Source organism: Ambystoma mexicanum, chromosome 7p (genome assembly GCF_040938575.1).
Source record: "Ambystoma mexicanum isolate Mex_15411 chromosome 7p, UKY_AmexF1_1, whole genome shotgun sequence".
Classification (NCBI taxonomy): domain Eukaryota; kingdom Metazoa; phylum Chordata; class Amphibia; order Caudata; family Ambystomatidae; genus Ambystoma; species Ambystoma mexicanum.
Genome location: NC_090939.1, coordinates 722,586,760 through 722,612,350, shown reverse-complemented (window position 1 = coordinate 722,612,350; position 25,591 = coordinate 722,586,760). Strand labels below are relative to the sequence as shown.

Genomic DNA, 25,591 nt, shown 5'->3' with positions numbered 1-25,591 from the left:
TGGAGTGATAGGTTCCTCCGAACCATCATCCAGACTTTGGTTTTCTAACAACCTTTCTATTAGCTCCATTTTCTTTCCTTTAGTCATGAGATTCTTATGCTTACAGAGAAGTCTTAGACAATCAGCAGTTTTTGTAGCAAGGGATTCTTGACTATAACTTTCCATAGTAGACAGGATAGAAAATGACTTTTTCCTTTCTTTGTGGTTAGTTTGCACTAAGGTATCTCAAAAGTACACTAAAGTGTATACTCAATACAAATCCCACCGCTGTACACCAGTGTTAAGCAGAAACCTGTGCAGTTCCCTCTGGGACCACTGCAAAAGATTTAAGATTACAGGTGTTGGCAGTAAACCCACTTGGTAGCAGTCTGTACCACACAGATTCACTGTGGTAGCTGTGGCTGAGCAGTCAGACTTCCCTCAAGAAGAGTTAGGCAGCATATAGAGGATACAGGATAGGTACAGAGTCACAGTAGTACAAACAAACACTGACCAGAGCTAGGTGTAAAAGTATATACTTATTTATTTTAAAGGCACACTCATAAAATTACACTAGCACAGAAAAAAAGGTAAGTAAGTCAAAACACAGTCACTATTACTTATATGTACATCCCTAGTCATTTGTTGGACAAGTCTAAGTTAACACCACTTATTTCCAAACAGAGGTGAGCGCTTAACGTCAGATGGCACTCCAAGAAGTTATAGAAAAGGGAGGGAAAAGCAGAAATAATGAGAGCAGTAAGGTAAAACACTTTTCACAGAAGGTTAGCAAAGACAGTCAATGGTGGAACAAGGAGAATTCGTTCGGGGCCCGCTTCAGAGAGAGCCAGGTAAAAATATGCCCAAGATCACACAATGTCGCAAGTCTTTGCAGGTAAGTAGAAAAGGTTTTACTACGGTTCTGAAAAGTTTAGTTAGGGTGTCCCCGACCTACCCAGGTTCGAGAGCCGAGGGCTAAATCCTCCCCGTACAATCGGTGGCAAGGGAGGCCGGGCGGATCACAGTACCTTTAAAAGTGGAAAGGATCCTCCAGCGGTGGTAGTCGTTCCTGGTAGTGGGTGCAAGTTGCGGCGTCGTCCAGGGGAAGAGGTGAGCTCGACGTGGAGGAAGCTGCAGGTCGTTGCACTACCCGGGATGAGGCCAGCCGTGGAGTTTTCCGGTCACAAAGGAGTTTACCCCTCTTTCGCGGTTGAGGTAAAAAGTGGTATCCCGGTTGCCGGGGTGCTTGGCACAGGCAAGGCGGCCACGAGATGCTTCGGGACGGCGAAAAAAAGGCAGCAACTGGTTGTCCCCACCAGTTAAGGGAAGGAGACTCTCTGGAGGGAGATCTCCTCTGTCGTCGGAAAAAGTGGTGAGACGGTTCCGCAGGGCTTCACCGGTGGTGTCGTCTTGGCAGGTCGTCTCGGCTTCTCCCTCTTCGGCTTCTTAGGTCCTGTGGCGACTTCTGAAGAACCAGTCCCAAAACCCCTGCTTTTATGCAGCAAACCCCCATTCATACAGCCTAGCTGTCACTCAAACATGCTAAGTGGTGAGCGGGGTGGCTCACCACTTGGGCCAATCACACTAGAGTGCGACATGAGTTGGCAAGGCAACTCAGTCCAGGGTGCCTCAACCCCCTCCCACACCCCCTGTGGTACCCAGACAGAATGGCACCACTTTGGAGGGCTTCTGTGCAGAAGCCCGCCAAAAGTGGAACAAAGGCTCGACTCGGGTTCAGGGTTACTGAAGTGAACCTAGACGCCATTTTGGCGGCGAGTTCTGGCAAAAAATCCCAACCGGTGAATTTATATTAAATAAATAAACCGGCGGTATCTTTAACATTGCACCAAAAAGTGGTGCATTAAAATCAATGGGAAATCCCATTGGGAAATATTCCGGTGGAATATTTCTGTGGTATCCACTGCCACCAGCCAGAAACTCGGCGAGGGGGGACGGGACAGTACCCCCTCGACAACAGACCCAGGGGCAATCTAATTGCCCCTACCAGTACTTCTACAGTAAGATGGTTTGTACTGGTTAAGTTCCTAAGTTAAGACTAGTAAAGTCAATGGCAACTTTACAGACCCAGGGAGACAGTAGTCAGTCCCAGGGTGTGGAGTCTATGTTTGGGGGTCTCTATGATACCCCTGTGTTACTGCACTGAGGGTGCTGTGTAACACACATTCAAAAACCAATGATAGCCTATGGGGAAAAAATACCCCCTAGCCCATAAGCACATAGCAAGTCACAGTAACACTCTCAAATCATGTCCAAGAGTGAGGGTAAAAGAGTCTCACTCTTGGCAGGGGAAAAAAATAAAACCCCGAAAATCCAGCAAAGCTGCTGGGGGACTCACTAGGTTAGGAAATTCAGCCTAAACAGAGAATTCTCCCTAACAATGAGCGAGCCTGTAGTTAACTAACCCTGTGGGCTGATGTTAATGCCACAAGAAGGACAGTTTTTAGTGTGAAAAGCCTCAATGGACAGGGGTGCAGAGGCTCAAATGGTATACAAGTTAGGAATTTAAGAACCAAGTTTAAATCCCAAATTGGAATATGAAACGGTATTGGTGGATATACATTGGTAAGTGCTTTCAGGAACTGTATGATTAATGGAATTTTAAAATAAGAAACTTCTTCCGAGGAGCGCTTAAAAATGGCCAGCGCAGCAAGATATCCTTTAATTGTTCCGATCTGGAGCCCCAGATTGGCTAGATGTAACAGGAAAGAAAGCACCATTGGGGTGCTACATTGAAAAAGGTCCACATCCTTATCTTTGCACCAGTTACTGAACTTGTTCCAACGACACTGGTACAAGGATTTCTTTGCTGGCCTTCTGGCTGAATCCTTGTATCTCAACCTCTCAGAAACCGGGCGTGTAGATGGAGTGTCTTGACCTCTGGATGGAGAACCCAACCTTCCTCTTGCGAGAGAAGATATTCTCTTTGCAGAAGACGTATTGGAGGGCAAATGGACATTTCCAGAAGGTCCGGGTACCAGGTCCTCCTGGCCCAATCCGGGGCAATTAGGATCATGGCTTTCCTGAACTTTCTCAACCTCCTGATTACTTGAGGAATCACGGGGACTGGAGGAAACGCGTACAGTAGGGGGAAATCCCAGTCCATCACAAACGCGTCTCCTAGAGCTCCTCTCAGGGGAAATTCCCTTGAGCAATACTGATCGCACTTCCGGTTTACCGTGGTCGAGAACAGATCCACTTGAGGAGTTCCCCAAAGGGCGAAGATCTCCAGAAGGACTTCCTGAGCTAACTCCCACTCGTCGGAGACTGTGCTCTGCCTGCTCAGAGCATCTGCTGCCGTGTTCTGCTCTCCGGCTAGGTGAACTGCCGACAGACAGATTCCCTCTCGTATTGCCCAGAACCAGAGCTGCATTGCCTCTCTGCACAGTGGTAGTGATCCTACCCCTCTTTTGTTGAGGTAGTACATGGCCACTGTGTTGTCCGTCATTATCAGGACATTCTTTGCCTGTACAGAGGGCAGGAAGGCCTTCAGCGTTAGTCTGATTGCCCTCAGCTCCAATAGGCTGATGTGTAGTTTGGACTCCGATGGAGACCAACGTACGCTGATTGTCAGATCGCTGGTGTGAGCTCCCCACCCCGTGTGTGAGGCGTCCGTTACTACTGCTATCTCCGGCCATGGTTGCCAAAAAGATTCTCCCTTGAGGATGTTATCGTTGCAAGCCCACCATAGTAGATCCTGAGCAACTGCGCTCAGGACCTGCAGACGATCTGACATACTCCCCGAGAATTGGGACCACTGAGTTCTTAGGGCCCATTGGAGGGATCTCATTCCTATTCTGGCCTCTGGCACCAGAAAAATGCAGGATGCCATGAGGCCGAGCAACTTCAGAAAATCGAAGGCCAGCAGATGCTGGGCTTTCTGGAATTTTGTTACCATCTGCTGGATGTGGAGAGCTCTTACCTCGGGTGGCGAGGCTTTGCCCGAGGAAGTGTCCAAGACTGCTCCGATAAACTGGAGTTCTTGGGATGGTATCATGTTGGACTTCTTGAAATTGAGGGAGAAGCCCAGGTTGTGGAGGAAGTAGCAGGTGACCGACAGATGTTCCTGAGCTTGTTCGGGAGAACGTGCTCTGATCAACCAGTCGTCCAGGTAGGGGTAGACGTGAATCCCTCCTCTCCTGGGACTCGCTGCCACTACCGCCATCAGCTTGGTGAAAACCCTCGGAGTGCAGGTCAGCCCGAATGGCAGAACTCAAAACTGATAGTGAGAACCGCCAACTGCGAACCTCAGGTATTTTCTGTGCTTGGGATGGATTGGCACATGAAAATAAGCATCCTGAAGGTCCAATGATACCAACCAGTCTTGGAGTTGAGAGCCTGAAGGATTTGAGTAAGGGTTACCATCTTGAACTTGTCCTTCCAGAGGAACTTGTTCAAGTTTCTTAAATCCAAGATGGGTCTCAATCCTCTGTCCTTCTTTGGGATGAGAAAATAAGGGGAGTACCAACCCTTGTTCCTCTCCGCTACAGGTACATGTTCTATTGCACCTTTCTCTAGCAGGGTTAAAATTTCCTGCAAAAGGAGCGTGTATGGAATTTTGATAGAGCTGGCTCCCGGTGGATGATTGTGAGGCCTTTTTAGGGAGGGAAGGCAATAACCTTGAGCTACTGTTTCCAGTGCCCAAGCATCTGAAGTAATGCCCTGCCATTCTTTCAGATGCTGAGAAATTCTGCCTCCCACTGGTGTTTTGCATGATAAGACCTCAGAGTGATTTGGAGGCGGCTGCAGGAGCGGCTGAGGGCATAGATGCCGTGCCTGAAGATGGCTTTGTAATCTTTCCTCGTCCACCACGAGTGACATTCCTTTTTCCCCCTTTGAAAAGCCTGTCCTCTTCCTCTTCCAACAGAAGCGTAGTATCGAAAAGGACAACCCCTCCAGGAAAATGAGCCCGAATAGGGTTTCTGAGGCTGTCGCATGGAGGCACTAAGGGATTTAGCTGCCGCTTTTGAAGTCTGTAGTTTTTCTAGGCTTTCATCAGCCTTTCTACCAAACAGCCTCGAGCCATCAAAGGGCATGTTGAGAAGTCTGGCCTGCACATCTGGTGCAAACCCCGACTTCCTCAACCACGCAAATCTGTGTAGCACTGTGCTTGATGCCATGGATCTGCTAATACTATCAGCAGTATCCAGTCCAGACTGGAGACATTCCCCCATTGCCTCCTTCCCGTCTGACTATATTCAGGAAGCCTTCCATTTCCTCGCCTTCCGGAATATGTTCAGCCGCCGCCGAAATGCATTCCCACAGGGTATGTGTGAACCTGGCCAGGGTACAGGTGACATTGGTTGATTTCAAGGCCATGCTACCTGAAGTAAAAACTTTACGAGCCCAAGCATCAACCTTCTTATCCTCCCTATCCAGAGGTATGGTTGGGTATGCTGTTTGTCTCGAGGTAGTTGCAGCCTGAATAACCAGACTTTCTGGAGTAGGGTGTCTATTCAGATTCTCTGGATCAACATTAGAAGTTCTATACTTCTTTGGAAGATTGCAGTCTACTGCAGCAATGTTATCAGGTTTTTCCCAGTTCTTTTCCACTGTCCTATGAAGCGCCTTATGGAAAGGGAGAACTGGATCTTTCTGGGGACCTCGAACTATTATGTCTGTCATATCATCCTGTTCAAAAGTAGGCGAGGCTCTTCCCCAATCCATATATTCTATCACCCTGTTCATCAAACTCCTGTACCGAGTCTGCATGCTCTGCAGGATCAGGTGTAGCAAACTCTAATTCAGGTGACGTGTCAATGCCACTAGCAGAATGTACAGTCTCGCACAGGTCTCTCATTTTAGATTCAGGGTTTATAAGTTCCTCTGGAATCTGTCTAGTGCCATATTTTACTCCAAAAGGAGTGACATCTTCATCCTCCGAGCCAGATTATTAAAAAATGGAAGACATGGACCTAAAAAAAAATCTGACTTCCGTAAGGGTGTAAACCTTCTCTCTTCCTCCTGATTTTTTGTCGAAGGAATAGGTGTTTTCTTCGAAGGTATCGAAGGAACCTTTGACACACTCTAAGTCTTCGATAAAGGCGTCGAAGATAGTTTAGGCTTCGATGTCGAAGCTGTCGGCGCCAATGGAGTCGACGAAGTTGCGCTTGATTGACAACTTCTGCTTTTTATGAGGGATGGAGAAACACTCTATTCTCGAGGATCTCTCGACGACTTGTCGACTCTAGTTTTACAGGCTTCACCCATACTACTGGGTTTTACCGCATTAGTTCCTGACTTCCATGTGTCATCCAATGGAGCGACCGTGGTCTGGCTCTCCTGAGGTTTCTTTGAGGGGGTCGAGGCCACCTTCTCAAAGACCTGCATCATTTTTCTTCTAAAATGTTCCCATTTAGTTGGGGAATCCGATTTTGTTGGACATCGAACCAATTCAGTTGATGCATCGGATGATGACGATGGAGATCTATGTCTCCTTTTTATTTTTTTAGAAGATGACGAAGAAGATTGTCTCGATCTACTATGAGATAGGGATCTCCAAGTGTTTTTTATGATGTTCCGATTCCTTTGAATCAGACGATTTTTTATGCCTTTTCAATGAGGCCTTCGAAGTGGCCTTTGATGCCTCCCGCCCCACCGCTAGTTTACCTTTCCTCTCACGGAGGGCCTTCTCCGTCATCGACTGCCAGGAGCCACAGTCGCCGGTTCGATGACCTGAACCCAGACACCAAAGACAGATACGGTGAGGATCGTTGATAGACATCTTCGGCCCGCAGTTGATACACTTCTTAAACCCAGTCTTGGGTGTAGAAGCAGTTGATGATGAAGACATTTTCTGACAGAAAATCTCAAAGCACGCCGTTCACGAGAGCGAAGCAATTGGAAAAACGGAACTGAAGCCAACGGGCGCGGCTCGAGCTATTTATACCAGCAGTGATGTCGACATGGAACGGAGCCCGTCGAGGGACAATTGACGCCACGCCCTCGAGCACAGCGCCCTCTGCCGAAATGTATTTTCCAAAGCAGCTAAGCTGGCGATAACGAATATCACAAGATGAGGAATACGTGGGAGGACCCAATCCATTCGAAGTATGAGGTTTGGTTGGAAAGCGTGGGAGATTTGAACCAGAGTCTCTCAAGACGTCGGAGGAGACGCCGCATAGAGAGACGTTGAGGAGAGAGCCACAGTTGAGAGGGTTTCTGGGCTGGACGGAAGAAGGAAAGGGGGTAAAGTAGATCAAGAGAGGAGCAGGAGAGAGTGGATAGTGCATCATTGGCCGACAGTGAAGAGAAATCTTGGAGAGAGGGAAGAGAGGAAGAGCACGTGTCAAGAAAGCGGGAGGGATCAAAGTTGCAAAGGTCATGTCGTGAGAAGGTGGAAGGAGAGGGCAAAGTAGAGGAAGGCTAAGGAAGGGGAGTAGTAAGGGAGAAGGAGAGTAAAGCATGATCGGAGAGATAGATAGGAAGTGTAGAGAGAGAGGAAGAGAGGTAGGAAGAGTTGAAGATAAGGTCGAGAGTGGAGCCAGAGGAGTGAGTAGGAGAGGAAGGAAGAGGGGAAAGGAGGTAGGCATCAAGGATAGAGAAAAGGGGTGAGGAATGAGGGGGAGAAGGGAGGTGAAGGTTAAAGTCGCAGAGTACTGTTAGACGAGAGGGGGAGGGAGAGATGAGCGAAAGGAGGTGATCAAGGTCATCGTAGAAGGAAGGGGATGATAGATGATTAGAAAGGAGATGGGGTGAGGAGAGGAAAAAGATTTGTAAAGAAAATCGAAGGAAGGGAAAGAAGGAAGAGATGGTAAGGAGGTAGAGGAAAGATGTCTAGGGTGGTAGAGGAGGCCAATACCTCCACTGCGGCCATTGGCGCAAGAGATGTGAGAGAAGGACGAGTAGGTGGTTAGGGAAGCAGGGACAGTGGTGTTGTGAGGCGGGATCCAGGTTTCAGTAAGACATAGGAAATGAAGGTTGAGATGAAAGAACATGTCTAAAACTGCTGCAGTCTTATTGCAGATGGATCTGGCGATCTAGAGAGCAATGTTCATGAGGTTGGAGGGATGTGCAGTAGGGGGGTAGAGAAGATTAGGACGGTGAGAGAGGGTAGGTGAGGGACGGGAAGAGTGGGGGAGGGGATTGAAGAGGGGAATGGACATAAGGAGGAGGGAGAAGGAGAGTAGGAGAGAAAGGGGAAGGTGGAGAGAGGGGAAGAGGGGGCAAGGGTAGTGCGGACGGTGAGAAAGTTTTGGCAGCACGCATAACAGAGGGGATGAGAGTGGCATGGTGAAGGAATAAAGTGGTAGGAAGGGAAGGTGGGTGAAGAGGATGAAGAAAGGCGGAGAGAGAGAGGTGTAAAGGGGAGAAGTCCAACAGGAGGGGGGAGAGAAACTGCTGCAATCAGACCAGTCGCCAGGCAAGGAGCCTGGCAGGGAAGGATCAGGAGCAGTTAGCAGGACCTGGTTGAGCCCGCGCTGGTGAAGGAGCGGGTGGAGGCTCCGCAGCAGAGGCTGGTTGGTAGGAAGTAGGCAAAGAGTCAGGGGGGAAGATCTGGAGCAGACAGCAAGAAATTGGCAGATCAGGAGCAGTTAGATAGTCCTAACTGAGCCCGCGCTGGAGTGGGAGCGGGAGGAGGCTCCACAGTAAGGGCTGTTTGATAGGAAGTAGGCGAAGAGTCAGGGTGCAAGATCAGGTGCAGACAGAGAGAAATTGGCAGATCCCACACTGAAATGGAAGCGGGTGGAGGCACAGTGGCAGGTAAGGAGCCGGGAAGGGCAAGAACAGGAGCAGTCAGTGTTCCTGATTGAACACGCTCAGATGTAGGAGCGGGTGGAGGTTCGGCAGCAGAGACTGTGCTGCAGGTGGCAGTATCTCAATAGAGGAGCCAGGCAGGGCACGAATAGGAGCCTTGAGTTACTTCCAGGCTGAGCCCGCGATGATGAGTAAGTAGGGGGAGGCCCAGCAGCAGGTGGTAGACACGTGTGATCCTGGCTGAACCCACGTGATTAGGAGGCAGGAGGAGGCCCAACAGCAAGGTCTGTGCAGTAGGTGGCAGGCAGGTGTGGGTCCTGGTTGAACCTGCGTGATTCGGAGGTGGGATGAGGCCCCGCAGCAGGGACTGTGAGGCGGGTGGTAAGCAAGTGTGTTCCAGACTGAACCCTTGTGAATAGGAGGGGGGAGGAGGCCCAGCAGCAGGGTCTGTGAGGCGGGTGGTAGGCAGGGAGCCGGGTAGGGCTCGTACAGGAGATTTGAGCGAGATCCTGGCCGCTCCCGTGCTGAGGAGGCGGGTGGAGGCCCAGCAGCTGTCCCGACCCGGGACCAGGATGGCGGAGTAGATCAAAAGACACCCCTGTCCTTGGAGGAGGGCGGGAAGACTCGCCGCGGTCCAGAGAGCCCGCCCAGGTGACCAAACGGGAAGAGGCCTCACTTGGGGGCCGAGAAGGGAGCCAAAGGAGGTCCACTGATGTGGCTGCAGCGCTCCTGCGCTGAGGAAGCGGGTGGAGGCTCAGCAGCTGTCCCAACCAGGGACCAGGAGGTGGAGTAGACCAAAGGACACCCCTGTCCTTGGACAAAGGCGGGAAAACTCACTGCGGTTCAGAGAGCCCGCCTAGGTTATCACACTGGAAGAGGCCGCACTGGGTGGCCGAGAAGGGAGCCAAAGGAGGTCCGCCGATGTGCTGCAAGCAGCGGCCAAGACAGGAGCTGGGCACGAGAAGCAGCGGCTCCCGTCGTAAGTAGGAGTCTATGAGCTGCAAAAAAGGGCCGGAAGAATCAGCAGTCTGGAGAGCGCGCGCAGGCAGCAGAGCATGCAGAGGCCGCACCGGGGGGCTGAGCCGGGAGCAGCTGACGAGGGCCCGCAATGGAGTGGACGCGGGCAGAGGCACTGTCAAAGGGGCAGCGGTCCAGCAGAGACAGAGGAAGACAGCCCTGGATGCTGAAAAAGCATTTGACAAGAGTGGAGTGGCATTTCCTTTCTCATACTATGGAAAAAATGGGCTTTGGGCCTTAATTTATGGCAAAAATAAAAGCTAATTACTCAAACCCAACCCTGTGTCTATTGATCAATGGTCATCTATCGGGGGCAGTTAAGGTCTTTAGAGATATGAAACAGGGGTGCCCTCTATCTCCTTTGCGCCACGCAATCCATCTAGAGCCACTAATGGAAACAATTAGGGAATCAAATTACATAGTAGGAGTTCCATTTGGGGGAAGCATACGTAAGGTAGCCACATTCGCGATTACCCGTTATTAATACTTAGGGAACAGGAAAGATTGATAATGGTGTTAAATGGGGAACTGGGCAAATTTGAGGCTGTTGCGGGGTTAAAAAATAAACACAAATCAGAGATATTAAACATTATGGTTCCAGTGGACAAGGAACAGGAACTTAAAATTATTCAGATACGCATGGGCCCCCACGGCTATAAGATACTTAGGGGTCAACATTAAGAAAGCCCTTGAATCGTTATACATGGTGAACTGCCCTCCGTTAGGGGAGAAGTCAGGGGAAAGAAAACTACAGGAATGGGGCCCACTGTCAATATCATTGATCGGTAGGATTAACGTTGATCTTACTAAAACTATTATATTACTTCACAGCAATGCCAATAAAAGGTACCCAAGTCCTTCTTCCGAGTTTTTCAGAGACACAGTCAAATTTGTTTGGAAAAATAGGAAACCCAGGGTCGCAAGAACAGTAATGATGATGCCATAAAACAGGGGGGGAAGGGGGGTGTAAGACCCAGATGTTTGAGCATACTACCTGACGGGGCAGATGAGGGTCCTTAGGGACTGGGTAAAAGACGACAGGCAGAAGGTTTGGAGACAGATGGATAATGCAGTAGCAGGGGGTCACCTTGAGGGGGTACTGTGAAAACCAAAAAGGTACAGGCCAACTAATATGTATGTAAGCAAAATTGGAACCCTAGTGGGAGAAACAGAGGATGAAGTAGTAAGTAGAGCAGGATTCACACATTCCCATCACCATTCACCCCAATATCGCATAATATGCAATTCTCCCATGAAATGAGCAGATCTGCATTCAAGGAGTGGGAAAAAAAGAGGATGCCTCAAATTAAGGCATTTGTATGAGGAAGGGAAGATTAAGACCCTTGACCAGTGCAAAATAGACTTTTCTGTGTCAGAAGGCGAGAGATTCCATAACGCACAAATGAGACACTGGGTATTACACCCAACGAATAAGGAGACAGCGAACAGACCTCTTGTACCCTTTGAAAAACTGCTCATATTGGAATCCGGTGACCAGTATATGGTGGGCATAATATATAAACATATAAAAGATTATGAGGTAGGAAGTCACAGGCAGTACATGAAGCAATGGGAAATCTCAGTGGGGGCACCAATTGATGAGAAGGAATGGGCTCAGTTGTGGACAACTATCCTCAAGCTTACGAGGTCAATTCAAGTGCAGGAGATATGGATGAAACTAATGTTTCAGATGCACCTCAGCCTGGTGCTAATACTTAAGTGCTTCCCGCGGGTATCCCAGTATATTGGAAGGCGTGTGGGGCACTAGGGACATGTGAGCACATATGGTGGGAGTGCCCACGCATTACACGGTTCTAGAAGAAAATAGAAGGGGCTATTGAGGAAACACTGGGGGTAACAGGAAGGGGATATAGAGGAATGGCGAACATAGGGATAGGTGGGGTACTGAGTGACTTGCCATTAAAGGCTCAGCGAAAGGTGTATGTGATACTAATGATGGCAGGGCACTGGATATTGCTCAAAATTGGAGAGAAAAAAAGCCACTGAGGGAACATGAATGGCTGGGAAAGGTCTGGGACTTCGCGGAACTGGAGTGGGTGTCCTACTGTCTTCAGGGTGACTCTGGAGGCTTTCTTGCCGATTGAGACCTAGTACATAAATTCTTAAAGAAGGATGGCAGAGACTCGTGGTGCCCAAGGAATCTTAAACTTCTGGGTTTGTGTGTTTAAGGGGGATACATATTGGAAAGGGGTAATGGAAGGGGCTAGCCATATATGGAGGAATAAGGCGGATGCGGAAAAGTGGACAATGGATGTAACAACTACAGAACAGAAAAATCAGTGTAAAGAGATTGGGAAGTGGGGGGTGAGGGAGGGACAGAAGGGAACTTGGGTGGGGCAGTTGGAAAAAGTTTACTTGTTTGAAAAATGGCAATAAAAAGTTATGTGGAAAAAAAAAAGAAATACTATTGAGAAAGGATCAGCCTAGCAGCCCAGAAGAGGGGGACCCAGGGGTGAAGCCCTCACCCCATCTGAACTGTGATATATTGTCGAGTACGATAAAAAAGGGTCAGCCCAGAAGATGGGGAGCCAGGGTGCGAAAACCCATCACCCTATTTTGACCCTTAGGTAAAATCTGAGGAAGGTTTGCGCTGCAAAGAGGGGAATTCAGGTGTGAAGAAATGTCGTCCCAAGAGGCTTATTTGTTAAAGGAACTTCTGTTTTGCTGTTTTGAGCACCTCAGACCTACTAGGGCAAGTTACTTTTGAGAGGAAATTAGACTTGGCCATCGAGGAACCTGAGAGCCTAAAAGATCTGTCGTCTCGTGCTAGGAAGGCCAGAGACTGTACTGTGCTCTGCCCACTCCACCTTACCCCATGCTCAAAACGTGGGGAAGGGGGACCCAGGCCACTGAGAACACTTCTTTCTTTTCTTGAAACCGATCTCACACCCTTTGTATTTAGCGTAAGGAATTGGAAATAGGTTTTTATTACTATAGGCCCTTTTGTTTGACAAAAAGCTACTAGGACTGTCTTATTTTTCATTTGATGATAGACACCTCCAGTCATCTTTGATTTAGGTTTAGATTAGGCGTTTTTCCAACCCGAACACCATTTTCATTGTTCAATAAACACCCTTGAACTGTGATCACTTTTGTCTCTGTCTTAGTTGTGTCACTATGAGTTTCCCACACTCGCCATGTATCCAGGCAGTGTACTGTTCCGTAGGACCATGGCATTGTGGGTGGAACTAGGATAGAGGGCACAACAGTGGGTAATTTAGAGGTTGGGAACGCAGGTCACCTGCACATTCAATGAGTGGTAGTGCTTACGTTGTGGTACACTGCTTCATTAGCCCGGGGGGCTACCACCGCCACAGAGGTATGTAAGGAAGGCATGATATCAACAGCAAGACAATCACATGACCACAGTTCAAGGGTGTTTATTGAATTTCAAATGGGGTTTAAAAAATCCCATCTAAACCTAAATCTAAAGATGAGAGCAAGACACAACCATCAAATAATAACGCAGTCCCAGTGGTGTTTTGTCAAAATAAAAGGGCCTATACTAATAAACCCATTGCCAATCCTTACTTCTAAATATAAATAGTGTAGGAAACAATGTTATGCAAAAGAAAAAGTATTCAAGAAATCATGTCTGGTTATTCAAGCCATAGGCTTCCCTTTCCCATGTTTTCAGCATGGGACAAGGCAGCATACTCGAGCTAAGCACAGTCTCTGGCTTCTGTAGCACGAGGGTGCAGTTCAAAACTTCAACATCATGGCCTTCGGGCCAAAGTCTCTGTCATTCAAAGTCTCTTCTTTCAGAGAGCCTGATGCAACAAGGTTCCTTTCCTTTATGTATGTCACATATACACAATTTTCTTAGACAATTTACCCTTCACCTCTAATCCTCCTCCGTCGGGCTCAGATCCACATTGACACAAAATCATCAGTCGCTCTCCGCTAGGCTCAGACAATGTATATACTTTAGCACAAACTTGCTTTATCCCAAAGCTTTCAACTGATCTCCCTCTGCTGGGTTGGGACCAACTTGATCTATTTTGCCATAAACTTAATTTACTGTATCAACATCGAAGACTTTAGGCTGTGCAGAGGATTTTGCTTGACCCGTTGCAGGACCACTTCAATTCACAATCCTTTGCCACTCTTTCACTTTTGTCAAATCTCAGCTGGATACCTTACAGAGACCTTCGATTGAGCACACGTGCGATGCCGGACCACTCTGTCAAAGTTATCGTATATTGGTTTCAAAGTTCAATCACTCATCTACGGTTTAATGGCTTCAACAGACCGGTCTTTCATTGGTCTCCCCAACTCGCTGGCTGTGTTGATTTCACTGATGCTGCTTTTTTGTTGGAGCCAAGGACAGTACCACTTCAGCTGGCGGTTCTCCCCCTGCCTTAATTATCGACGCGGGAGGGCCCCGGGTACCCCCAACACACAATGCAGTATTCTTCAGCCTGTTTTCCTGGTCTTACACTTTCTATTTTGGAGGTTTCATGAAAGGAACGGTTCCTTGTCGAAAAACGTCAAGGGAATGTCCCTCCTTGCAATCCCCTTCTGTTTCGCCGTCTTTCTCCTCTTTTTAAACTGCCATCTTGGAACTGCTGTTTCCTCGTGTGCTTTGCCTCGCTCAGAGTGTACTCTTATGCACCGCCTTTGATCTGTGTTGGGAAGTGTAATGGAAGTCAGGTGTGTGATGGTCAGTAATTGCCTGACCTTGCCTGACCATTCTATTGGGGCACGTCAGATATATGGTTCGGGTGTTAGTCCGTTTTCTCTCATAGCGGGCTGTTCGTCGGAAAGTGTTTGTATTGCAAAAGGTGGTGGGGGGCAGTCCCTAAATATCCTAAAGGTGTTACAGGGAAGGGGATACCGCGTCTCACCATCCGTAGTCCCGCTCCCCGAAGACCCCTCATACAGGTGATCCTCCCGCACTAGTGCACCCCCAGGAACTGTATCCAAAAGCGATGGCCGTGTTCTCGCCACCTGGATAACAGATCCCTGGGGACTAGTGGGTGAGCCACCTTCTGGTTTCTCACAGGTACAGTCCAAGGCTGCAATAGAATTTGGCATATGGGCAATGGCATAGAACTGTGCCTTCATGGCGTGCACCTGTGCTGGGGTGGTGGTGCGATACGTGCCACAGGAGAGCATCCAGCACCTGGGCCAGGAATGCACAGAATGTTGGCTGGGCCATGCCGTGCATCATGACCACGGAGTGCTGGAAAGTGTCAGTTCCTATGTATTGTACGACAGACCCTAGCTTTAGCAGTGGGGGCACAGCTGTACAGATATTAATCCTGCTCTCTACGTCGTCCTGTATTGTGGGGAGGAGCTCTGTTCTGGTCTCTGTCGAGGCGGTACAAGGTGACCAACTGGCTGTCAGTGGGGGTTCAGGGTGAGGGCCAGATCCTGGGGATCGGTGCACGCCTTGCTTGGGCTCTCCTCCTCATCCCCCTGCCGCCCCCTGTACTCCCTGTGCCAGTTGTCCCTACTCGCTACTTCCAGGCACAGCATGAGCAGCTGCATGTCCCAGCTTGCAATGGCTAGGGGCAGCATGGTGTTGGAAAGTGTTTGGGGAAGCAGTGTGTCTCTAGAGTGGATTGGGATCACCTGTGGCTTAATTTCTGCCATCTATGTTTATTTACCCCCACCTGGAGGCGAGGGCTAATTGCGCAGTGTTTTCGGCAGTATTAGCGCTGCTTTACACCACAGCGCTAATGCTACCGTAAACATACTTGTGATACAGCAGTGTTTGCGCTTCATGTTATCGGCACAGATACCGTCGGCTGTAATGGCGCTGGCTATTTCACAGTCTGCAGAATTTGCAGTGGATTCTGATCTGGCAGAGCGGTATTGGCGGTGCGAATACTGTAGACTCCATTTTTAGGGCTTACCGCCCAACTCGTGTTGAGGCCCACACACCTTTGATGGTTTGGTGTTTCCTAGACTGCCCCGTGAAGTTGCATCTGAATTGGAGTCCCCATCACTGTTGAAGAGATAGTTTCTACAATTAAATATACGAAAAAGTGGGAAAACCCCTGGAGATTATGGTTTTACTGTTAGGCTTTATAAAAATGTTTTTGTTGCTCTTGGTATTAGTCAGGCTCTTCAATGATACCCTGATGGGGGGAGTGGGGGTTCCCTTCCAGACACAATGTTAGGAGCGATCATTACTGTGATACTCAAGGAGGGGAAAAAAACCATAAGCAGTGTCAGGCATACCAACCAATATCTCTCCTTGACACTGGTGTACAAATGTTAGTGAAGGTTTCAGGAAATAGACTGGATGGGGTTCCCTGCCCTCTTGTGATCAGGTTGGGCTCATCAGAGGACAAGGCTTGGATAATCTCAGAAAGACGCTTTATTTAATTAATGTGGCCCAACAAACAGGACACGACTTGTCTGCTTTCTCTGGATTCACAGAAGGCATTTGATAGAGTGGAATGGTGGATTGTGGGGGGCTCTGCTAGAAAGGTATGGTTTTGACATGTATTTTCGGGGGTGGGTGGCGTTGCTATATGGTAGACCAACAGGTAGAATTACAGGTAATTGGACTTTGTCTGAGACAGTTGCACTTTCAAGGGGCACAAGACAGGGCTGCCCTCTGTCTGCGCTGCTTTATGCCTTTATTATAGAACCTCTTGTGATAGCCATCAGGTCAAACCCGAATATTAGTGGGATAGTATGTGGTGTTGCAGTTTACACTTTTATTTGCAGACATCATTTTGGTCTATCTGGATAATCCTGGGGATTCGCTTCAGGGATTCACAGGAACAATTGAGGACTATGCAAAGTTAGCGGGTCCTAAAATTAACCTAGCAAACTTCAGCATAATGACCTTGGGCACTGGTGGGACGAATACAGTGGGGGTAGAGATGTTTTGGGTATTACACAATAAGTGGTGCTTTACGTTATTTGGGGATTACTGTCCCGAAGAACTTTGTACAATTGTATGACCTGAATTATGCTCCTTTGTGGCAAACTATGAAGGCAAATCTTAGGAGATGCTCCAAAATGAATATCTTGCCGTGCATTCTTTTTCTCTTCTCCATGATTCAGACTCCTCTCTAGGAGACCTTCTTTATAGAATTGAATGTCATGATTTTTGAAAATGTCTGGCAAGGAAGGACACCTCGAACCAGTAGAGATACTTTGACTCTGACCAAAGACCATGGGGGATTTGGATTCCCAGGTGTGTACAATTACTATAAGGCAGCTCAGCTTAGGGTGCTTCTGGAACATGGGAGAGAGGATTTAGGTACTTCTTGGACTTTTCTAGAGGACTAGGTGGTTCACACGAGAAACGTACAGGACCTAATTTGGCAGCCACCGATATCTATCCCAGTTGTAGCACATAATCACCCTGTTTTAGGGGTTTTGTGGTCCTTATGGAGGAAAGGAGCAAATAAAGATACTTTCTACATGGCCATCCCCTTTGAGTTCTTTGTGGAGTTCCCCTTTAGACAAAGATACATTTGGATTCCCCTCTACTCAAAATTGGTCTGACATGGGACTGGGTAAAGCAGGGCACCTGTTTGTGGGATGCAAATTTAAAGATATTGATACAATACAGTTAATAATAGGGAGGAGTTATTTTCAATATTCGATTACTTAAGACTGAAGGGTCACCTTACAGATCCCAGATTGAAAAAAAAAGGGAATTTAGGTAGGGATCTCACTACTTTTGAACAGGTTTTCAGTTTAAGCTTAACAAGGAAGGGTATTGTTTCTAGGATTTATAGAATCTTGGTTACAAGTGATGCTATGAAGCATCATTTTAAGGTACTTCAGGGGTGGCATTGGAATCCCCATCCAATTTCTAAGAAGATTTTGGGCTCCTCATCCATGTGTTATAGGGATTGTGGCCTAAAGGGTACATTTGTGCATATGTGGTGGATGTGTCCTGTAATACAGACTTATTGGGCTGAACTGAATCAAAGACCTGACAGGTCCCTCTAAAGATGGACACTAACAGTCCTACTGGGAGCTCCCCCAAGAGATTATGAGGATACAGATTTCAGAGGATGGGGAGGCACTCTTATGGGTGGGCAGTCTTGCACTTGCCCAGAAATGGAAATTACAGGTCGCCTTCATTAAATCTGATTGACTGCAGAAGGTTTGTGATGTGTATCATATGGAAACACGTACATACATAGCACTGGGGTAGATCTCAGAAGCTCTAACCTCAGCTGATGGTTGCCCACACAATCTTAGAGATGGGGAGACCATCGGCTGATATCGGATTATAAGTGTGGTAGAGACTTTGGAAATAGGATTGTGAGTGGAATGGTTACCCTAAAATGCATCAACGCAGATTGTGTTTACTGTGTGTCTGAACTGGTTCCTCTTGACCTAAACTCATCTCCTTGTTGCTCTTGGAAACGGGCACAGGATTCTTTGCTTCAATTGTCCTCTCGCAATTTTCTCTTAAATGCATTTTTCATTTCCAGATATGTATTTTGTTTTTTTATTGTATATTCTGGTTGTTTTATGGTAGATGGATAGATCTTGAATGTTAATGGCAGTATTTTACTGCTATCCATCATTATCACTGTGATGTTTTTCTTTGCTGTTGTGTCCTTAGAAATTAAATAAAAAATAAATAAAAGGGGCACCCTCCATTTACACCCACACTTCTCCCACTCCCTGACTATCCTGCAACTAACTCTGCTGTACATGCCAACGCACATCTATATAGTCTTAAAATAACCGTCCTGTCCATGGTCTCCGTTTCATATATTACCCACCGTTCGGCTCAGTTAATCATTAGCTCTTCCATTTATGTAGAGCAGTCTGCTCAAGATTGCTATAATGACTGCTTTCTGTTGGTAACCGTTTCTGGTTGAAACACCCGTTACCCTCAATAAATGAATACATATAAATCCGGAATATCCTAGTCAATTGACCTCTCAGCTGCCTTACATTCTGTACACTACCAAACGCTACTGAAATGATTCTCTATGATGGGATCCAGGGTAGAGTAGACCAGACCTCATCCTTTTCGGAATGCTGAAAAATGCTCTGACCACTCTTCGTTCAGTCTTTACTTCAATCCTTATTCTTTGGGGTCCCTGAGGACTTCACATTATCCTGCTGTTTTTTCAATCTTTGCCCAAGTCCTTCTCCATCAATTTAGACTCAATTGAAATGCTAACAGTGATTGCCTTGAAAATCTACACCTCTCAGATGCAAATACCAAGGACCTGGGCCCGTGTTTTATAGCGATCGACAAATTGATGACCGCACCACCTACCACATTACATGTGGAGCTGAACCCTCTCACTAGCTCACATTCTATGTCCGAAAGCTCTTGGAATTGCTCTAAAGACATTGAAACCTATTAAAGCCTTTGATGTCATTCTGGACTAGGACTTCTTCGAGTAACACCAGCACAAGTCGATGATCAAAACAGTTTTTGTTTGCCAAAAGATCTTGCAACCTATCTTCCCATTCTTGGGTGCATTCCATGGCATCCAACCCCTCAGGAAGACTACTTCACTCCCGCTTAGACTCTGCCAATGGGTTACCTAATATGGAGTGCTAGAGCATCTAAGTTGCACGCTTCACACGCTAAAGGCCATCTGCACTGTCCACTGGTAGCTCTATGAGATCAGATGCAGATTCCTGCAAAGAAAACCTCCATAATCTCTTCCTAGGTAACGTTAATGTTTTACTGCACAAAGCTCACCTATGTGGCTCTACATTTTCAGGCCAAACTAGCAAAGTAACCCCTTAACTTCTCTTGCCTTCTGGAAAACCCTAAAAATCTAACTTTTTCAAGCCCGCCTTTAGCAGATGTGTGCTTTCACAAAACATAACAGACAAGGGAAGTGCAAGTTGTCTAAGTTTTCCCTCGCAACCTAGAGGTGAAAGGAACCCCTTGTGAATTCCTACTCATGCACAATTGTATGATGAATGTGCCCACATATGTCACTTTCCAACAAAAACAAAACCCGGTCTCTTGCCACCCCGCCTCACGCGACTTCCTCCACCTCGATCTGAAAATGCAAAATAACTGGCTTTCTGTTCACCCCCAAACAATCACTCATATGACGACAGCTAAAGACATTAAATACCTAGATAGTGCTACTACCCCATCAATTTTTGACCCGCTTTACACCTCTGCCTGAAAATGCAAACAATTACTGGCTTTCCGTGCATCCATTGTAAAAGGTTAGGTCTTCTACCACTCTCTTCCTTCTTAGACTGCATCATGGGAAAGAACTACAGAGCATGGCATAGATCCCAGTTGGGTCTGAGCGCAGGGTACCCCAGCCCCCTTTGCTTCCTTGAATCCAAGGTGACCTAGAGTAGTAATGGCCAATCTAATTTGCTGCTGTGATATCACGCCAGTGCATGAGGAGTTTCTCTTGACATGGTTGCAACAGTTTTGGCCAAATGCAGCATTTAAAATTCTTTGTTGAAGTTAATGGCTTCCAATGGAAGCCAGACAAATTAGGTGTCAGTTTATTTTATGTGCAACACTGCAGCCTCCTGTGTACAGCAGTAAACGTCCAAATTCATAAGGTAGCGATAAATCAAGTACCTGACAATTCATTCTCTTGTCTGGAGCCATTCTTCACATCCTTTTCTACGGCGTGCTGCTGAGCTGCCAGTGCAGTAAGCTGCGCAGACTGTCTGATGAGGGAGACTCGATAAAAATAATTTCTCCAAAATACATCTTCTTTGACACTAAAAGAGGGAACAATCATTATTTACGAAGTGCCACAACATATCATCTTCAGAAAAATCATGAGCTGAATGAGAATATTTTATAACCACTCAACTATTGCCTCTTCCCTTTTAGAAAATTGATATTTTGTGCAAGGTAAGCCAGCTCTTGCCATTTGAAGTGTTATCACATCCATCCATATAGAAGTGGTTTAAGGAAATTGTCACCACTGCAACATTTCTATGAGGAATCATTATTAAAACAGGACGTACTGCTTAGCAATGTATTATACGTGTTTTTTGTACAAAGCATCACTTACATTTGGGGGCACTTATCACAGCGCGAGAACCTTGTTCGCCACTGCTATCTTGTGGTAACGTAAAGTCAGACACTGGCAAATATGTTTCAATGTTCTGGCTGTACAACAGGGGCATACACTCCTTCAGGTGAAGCCTGACACCGCCAGATCCAAACCTAGTCTCAATGCATGTACATAATCACGTGTTGAAAATGTAGAAAATGCTTTCGACTACAATCAGGATGAAATTGGAATTCATGGAGACTTCCCTCTGACCAGGAGCTATTAAAGCCTGGTCTCATGAATGGAGTGCCTGAAAGATGGCAGAACCTACTTTTCAAGTCAATCTAACATACAAAGAAAAATGTCCATGCCTTGACCCCCCCCCCCTATTGTTTTGTTACTCTGTTTTGTACTCTATTGTAGACTGTCTGTTGAATCCTCTGTAGCTTGACATGTTGCTTTACATGCCTTCAGATTTTACATTCTCTTTTACGTTTGTTTTCTGTCAGCTCTTCCGTTTGGATGCTCTCATTAAGGCTTTACCAATCTTTGCTGCAACTTCGTAACTCTACCACTTCATCCGTTAGTGCATTAATCTGCTACTGTCCATTTACTGCCACAACATTGGTCTCTGCCGTTACCTCTTTTTCTGTAATGTGACCCTGCCCACTCTTTCTCTCTGGAGCAGAACAACAACTTACCCCTGGTAATGTTCTTTCAACTGAATGTTCCTCCCACGTATGCCTCATCTTTGATATACTCCGCTATCCTGGTTGCAGCTCGGAAACTTTTCACAGCAGAGGCACTGTGTGTTGTCGACCTTGTGTCCTTCGAGGGCCTGTGTCCTCCTCGAGTAGGACGCTGATTCCGGTATAAAAGGCACACACCGCGCCTGCTGCCTCAGTTTGTGCTTTTCCCCTCACCAGCACAGCAGTCTCCAAGATGAGAAATACTTGAGCGTTAACAGAGAGTAAGGTGTAAATCACAGGAACTCCTTATTGGCAGAGGGGATGGTTGGGAGGGGCGATGAGCAATACGTGGGAGGAACATCTAGATGAAAGAACATTACCAGGGGTAAGTAATGGTTATTCGAATGGATTATGTCCTCCCACGTATTCCTCATATTTGAAATTCTCCCACAGCATTGTTTTGCAGGAGGTGGGAAAGAAGAGTTCAATTTTGATTTATGCTGTGCAAAACAGCCTTTGCAAATCTGGATTCTCGGCCCAACTGAGAATCTAAACAGTAGTGCTTGCAAATGTATGCACAGACCAGGTTGCAGCGGTCCTGCAGTGTTACCCCTCTATGGAGGGCTGAAGAAGTGGCTACACCTCTAGTTGAGTGGGCCCTTAGACCTTTTGGAACCTCCTTCCCAGCCAAGTTGTAACATTCAGATGTACACAGTATAATCCACTTAGACAGCGTTTGTTTAGTAACCGCTTGTCCCATTCTGTGGCCCGTGTAACCAACAAAAAGTTGATCGTCCAGTCTTCTCTTAGAAACCCTGTTAATATAGAAACTCAAGGCTCTTCTAGGGTCAAGTCTGTGTAACCTCTCCTCCTCCATAGATGGATGAGGAGGGTAGCAAGCCAGTAAAACAATGTTCTGCATCAAATTAAATTCTGACACTATTTTTGGTAGACAAGAAGGCCAAACCCTCAAAACTACATCGTCTTAGTGGACGATTGTGATTGGTGTTTTAGAAGATAAGGCCTGAAGCTAGCTCGCTCTGCGAGCAGAGGTAATGGCGGTAACGAATACTGTTTTCAAAGACAACATTCTAAGTGGACAAGAATGTAATGGTTCGAATGGGGAACCCATCAGGAAGCTTAAAACAAGGTTGTGATCCCAGACCGGAACAATGAATGAACAGGCAGGAAGATTTTGGTCCAATTGGATGACAATAGGAACCTTGAAGTAGGAGTCTTGTTCAGGAGAGCGCTTGAAAATGGACAGAGCAGCCAGATGCCCTTGGCAATAGAAACCTGTATCCCCTGATGGGTTAGATGTAGGAGAAAACACAAAACCAATGGTGTGCCACAAGAAAATGGGTAAATTCCTTTATCTCTGCATCAGCTGCAGAACTTGTTCCAACAGCAGCAGCATAGAGATTTAGTTTCTGGCCTTCTGGCCGAAAGCCACACCTCCATGACATCTTCCGGAAGGTCCCAATCTTTGTACCTCAACTTCTCAGAAACCATGCTCGGAGGTTGAGGGTCCTGATCTTTGGATGAAGATGCAACCTCCCACATGCGAGAGGAGATCCTCCCTTTGTGGAAGCCGAATTGGAGGACCGAAGTTCTGGGGGACACATTCTCCTGGCCCAGTCCGGGGGAAATAGGATAACGGATTTCTGAAACTTCCTCAGCCTTCTGAGAACACAAGGAATGACAGGAACTGGCGGAAATGCATACACTACGAACGCATCCCCTAGAGCTCCTCTCTGAGGAAATTCCCTTGAGCAGAACAGGTCGCACTTCCTATTGACACTGGACGTAAACAGATCTATTTGAGGGGTTCCCCATAGGGGCGAATATCTCTTGAAGGACTTTCTGAGCTAGCTCCCACTCATGGGAGACCGTGCTCTGCCTGCTTAAAATGCCTGCTGCTGGGTTTCCCTCTCGGGCCAGATGAACTGCCGACAGGGAGATTCCTTCTTGCAGTGCCCAAAACCAGAGCTGCATCGCCTCTCTGCACAGTGGTAGTGACCCTAAACCCGCTCTCTTGTTGAGGTAATGCACGCCCACTATGTTGTCTGTCATTATCAGGACATCAGCGCTAGTCTGATTGCCCTCAGCACTGAAAGGTTGATAGTTTGGACCCTGACAGAGACCGGCATCCTAAGATCGTTAAACTGTTGGTGTGTGCTACCCCCTCCCAAATCTGAGAGGGAGGCGTCTGTAACCACTGTAATCTCCGGCCATGGCTGCCAAAAGGGTTCCCCCTTAAAACACATTCACCTTGACGGCCCATCACAGGAGATCCTGCACAACACTGCTCGGAATCCATACCAGATCCGTCATCCTGCTGGAGAATCTAACTACTGAGTCCTGAGTTTCACTGAAGGGACCTCATCCTCAGGCGGGCCTCTGGCACCAGAAAGATGCAGGATGCCATGAGACTAAGGAGCCTCAGAAAATCAAAGGCCGGAAGAGTTGGGGCACTCTGAAATGTGCTTACCATCTGCGATTTGTGGATAGCCCTTACCTCGGCTGGCAAAGCTTTCCCCAAGAAAGAGTCCAGGACTGCTCCAATGAATTGCAGCTTTTGGGAAGCCGTCATGGGGACTTCTTGAATGTTCCAGAGCCTGCACGGGTGAACGGGCTCTGATAAGCCAATCGTCCAGGTAGCGGTAAAGGTGAATCTCCTCCCCCCACCTCTGTAGATTCGCTGCCACCACCGCCAGCAGCTTGGAGATCACCCTTGGGTGGAGATCAGCCCAAATGGCAGTACTCGAAATGGATAGTGAGAACTGCCAACTGAACATCTCAGGTATTTTCTGAGCTGGATAAGAATCGGCACATGAAAATAAGAATCCTGAGGATGCAATGAAACCATCCAATCCTGGAGCTGAAGGGCCTGGAGGATCTGCAAAAGAGTAACCATTTTCAACTTGTCCTTCCTGAGGAACTTGTTCAAGAATCTCAAGTCCAAAATGGGTCGCAACCCTCTGTCCTTTTTTGGGATCAGAAAATAAGGAGAGTACCAGCCTTGATTTCTTTCCGCTACAGGTACCGGTTCGCTTGCACCCTTCTCCAACAGTGTCTGAACTTCCTGTAGGAGCATATCTGATACTCTCAAGGTATGGCCTCTTGGGGGACAGTTTGGTGGTCTCCTCAGAAAGGGGAGACAGTAACCATAGGCAAAAGTTTGCAGAGCTCAAGCATCTTTTGTAGTGCTTCACCATTCTTTCATATTCTGGGCTAACCTGCCTCCCACTGCAGACAAATGCTTTACGTTTTCAAAGAGGTTTTGGGGTACTGGCTGGTGTGGAAGGAAAGGAGGCAGTAGCTGTGGCAGCTCCTCTGCCAGACCAACTTCGGCTGCCACCAACATGGTCTTTGTCCCCTTTGTGTAAACAGACCTCTGGCTCTCCCAACAGAGGAGTAGTATCAAAATGAAAAATTTCTCCATCTCACATTAGAAGACTGAGTTGGTTGAATGTTGGGGCTGTCAATCGCCAGACTTCAATTTTGCTGCTGCAATTTTGCAAGACTTTCATCTGCTTTTGTTCCAAACAGATAAGACCCTTCAAACAGCATATCCAACAGTCTGGATTGCAAGTCCGTTGCATACCCTGATTTCCTTAGCTAGGCAAAACGTCCAAGCACCGTACCAGCAGCCATAGAACAGCTAATACAGTCTGCAGTGTCCAGACCTGACTGCAAGGACTGACATATAGCATCTTTTCCATCTTCAATGGGATGTGCTTTGATGCCATGTCAATTACCGCCCACAAAGTGTAGGTAAACGTTGCCGCTGCATTGGCTGCCTTCTGTGCCATACTTCCTGAAGAAAAAACTGTCTTTCCAATGGCATCGAGCCTTTTATCCTCCTACACTGGAGAAAATCTGGAATAGGCTGCTTCCTTAGAAGCAGCAGTGGCTGCTTGAACAACAAGGTTTTGAGGACTTGGATGTTTCGAATGAAACTCTGAATCCACTGATGAGGGTCTGTATTTGTTAGTGAAGTCCTTGCCAGACACGTTTCCTGCAGTGCAATTTTCGAGTTCTCCAAGACACTATTCTTGACTGCAGTATTAAAAGGGAAGGACTGGGTCCTTAGGTGGCCCCTTCTCCAAGATATCAGTCAGGTCATCCTGTTCGTAGATGATCTACCCCAGCGCAGGTATTCTATAACCTTTGCCATTACTCTCTATAAGAAACATCAGAATGTCCAGAGCCCTCAGGGGTGCCAGA

General features: G+C 47.3%; 1 protein-coding gene across 1 annotated transcript in view; it reads right to left on the bottom strand.

Annotated features, from left to right (window-relative positions):
* Nucleotides 1-25,591, bottom strand: part of SYAP1 (synapse associated protein 1) — a 1,300,668-nt gene that overhangs the window by 618,625 nt on the left and 656,452 nt on the right. Inside the window, exon 6 of the mRNA XM_069636804.1 lies at nt 20,246-20,391. Within this exon, the coding sequence (XP_069492905.1) occupies nt 20,246-20,391 (146 nt within the window). The remainder of the gene's footprint in view (nt 1-20,245; nt 20,392-25,591) is intronic.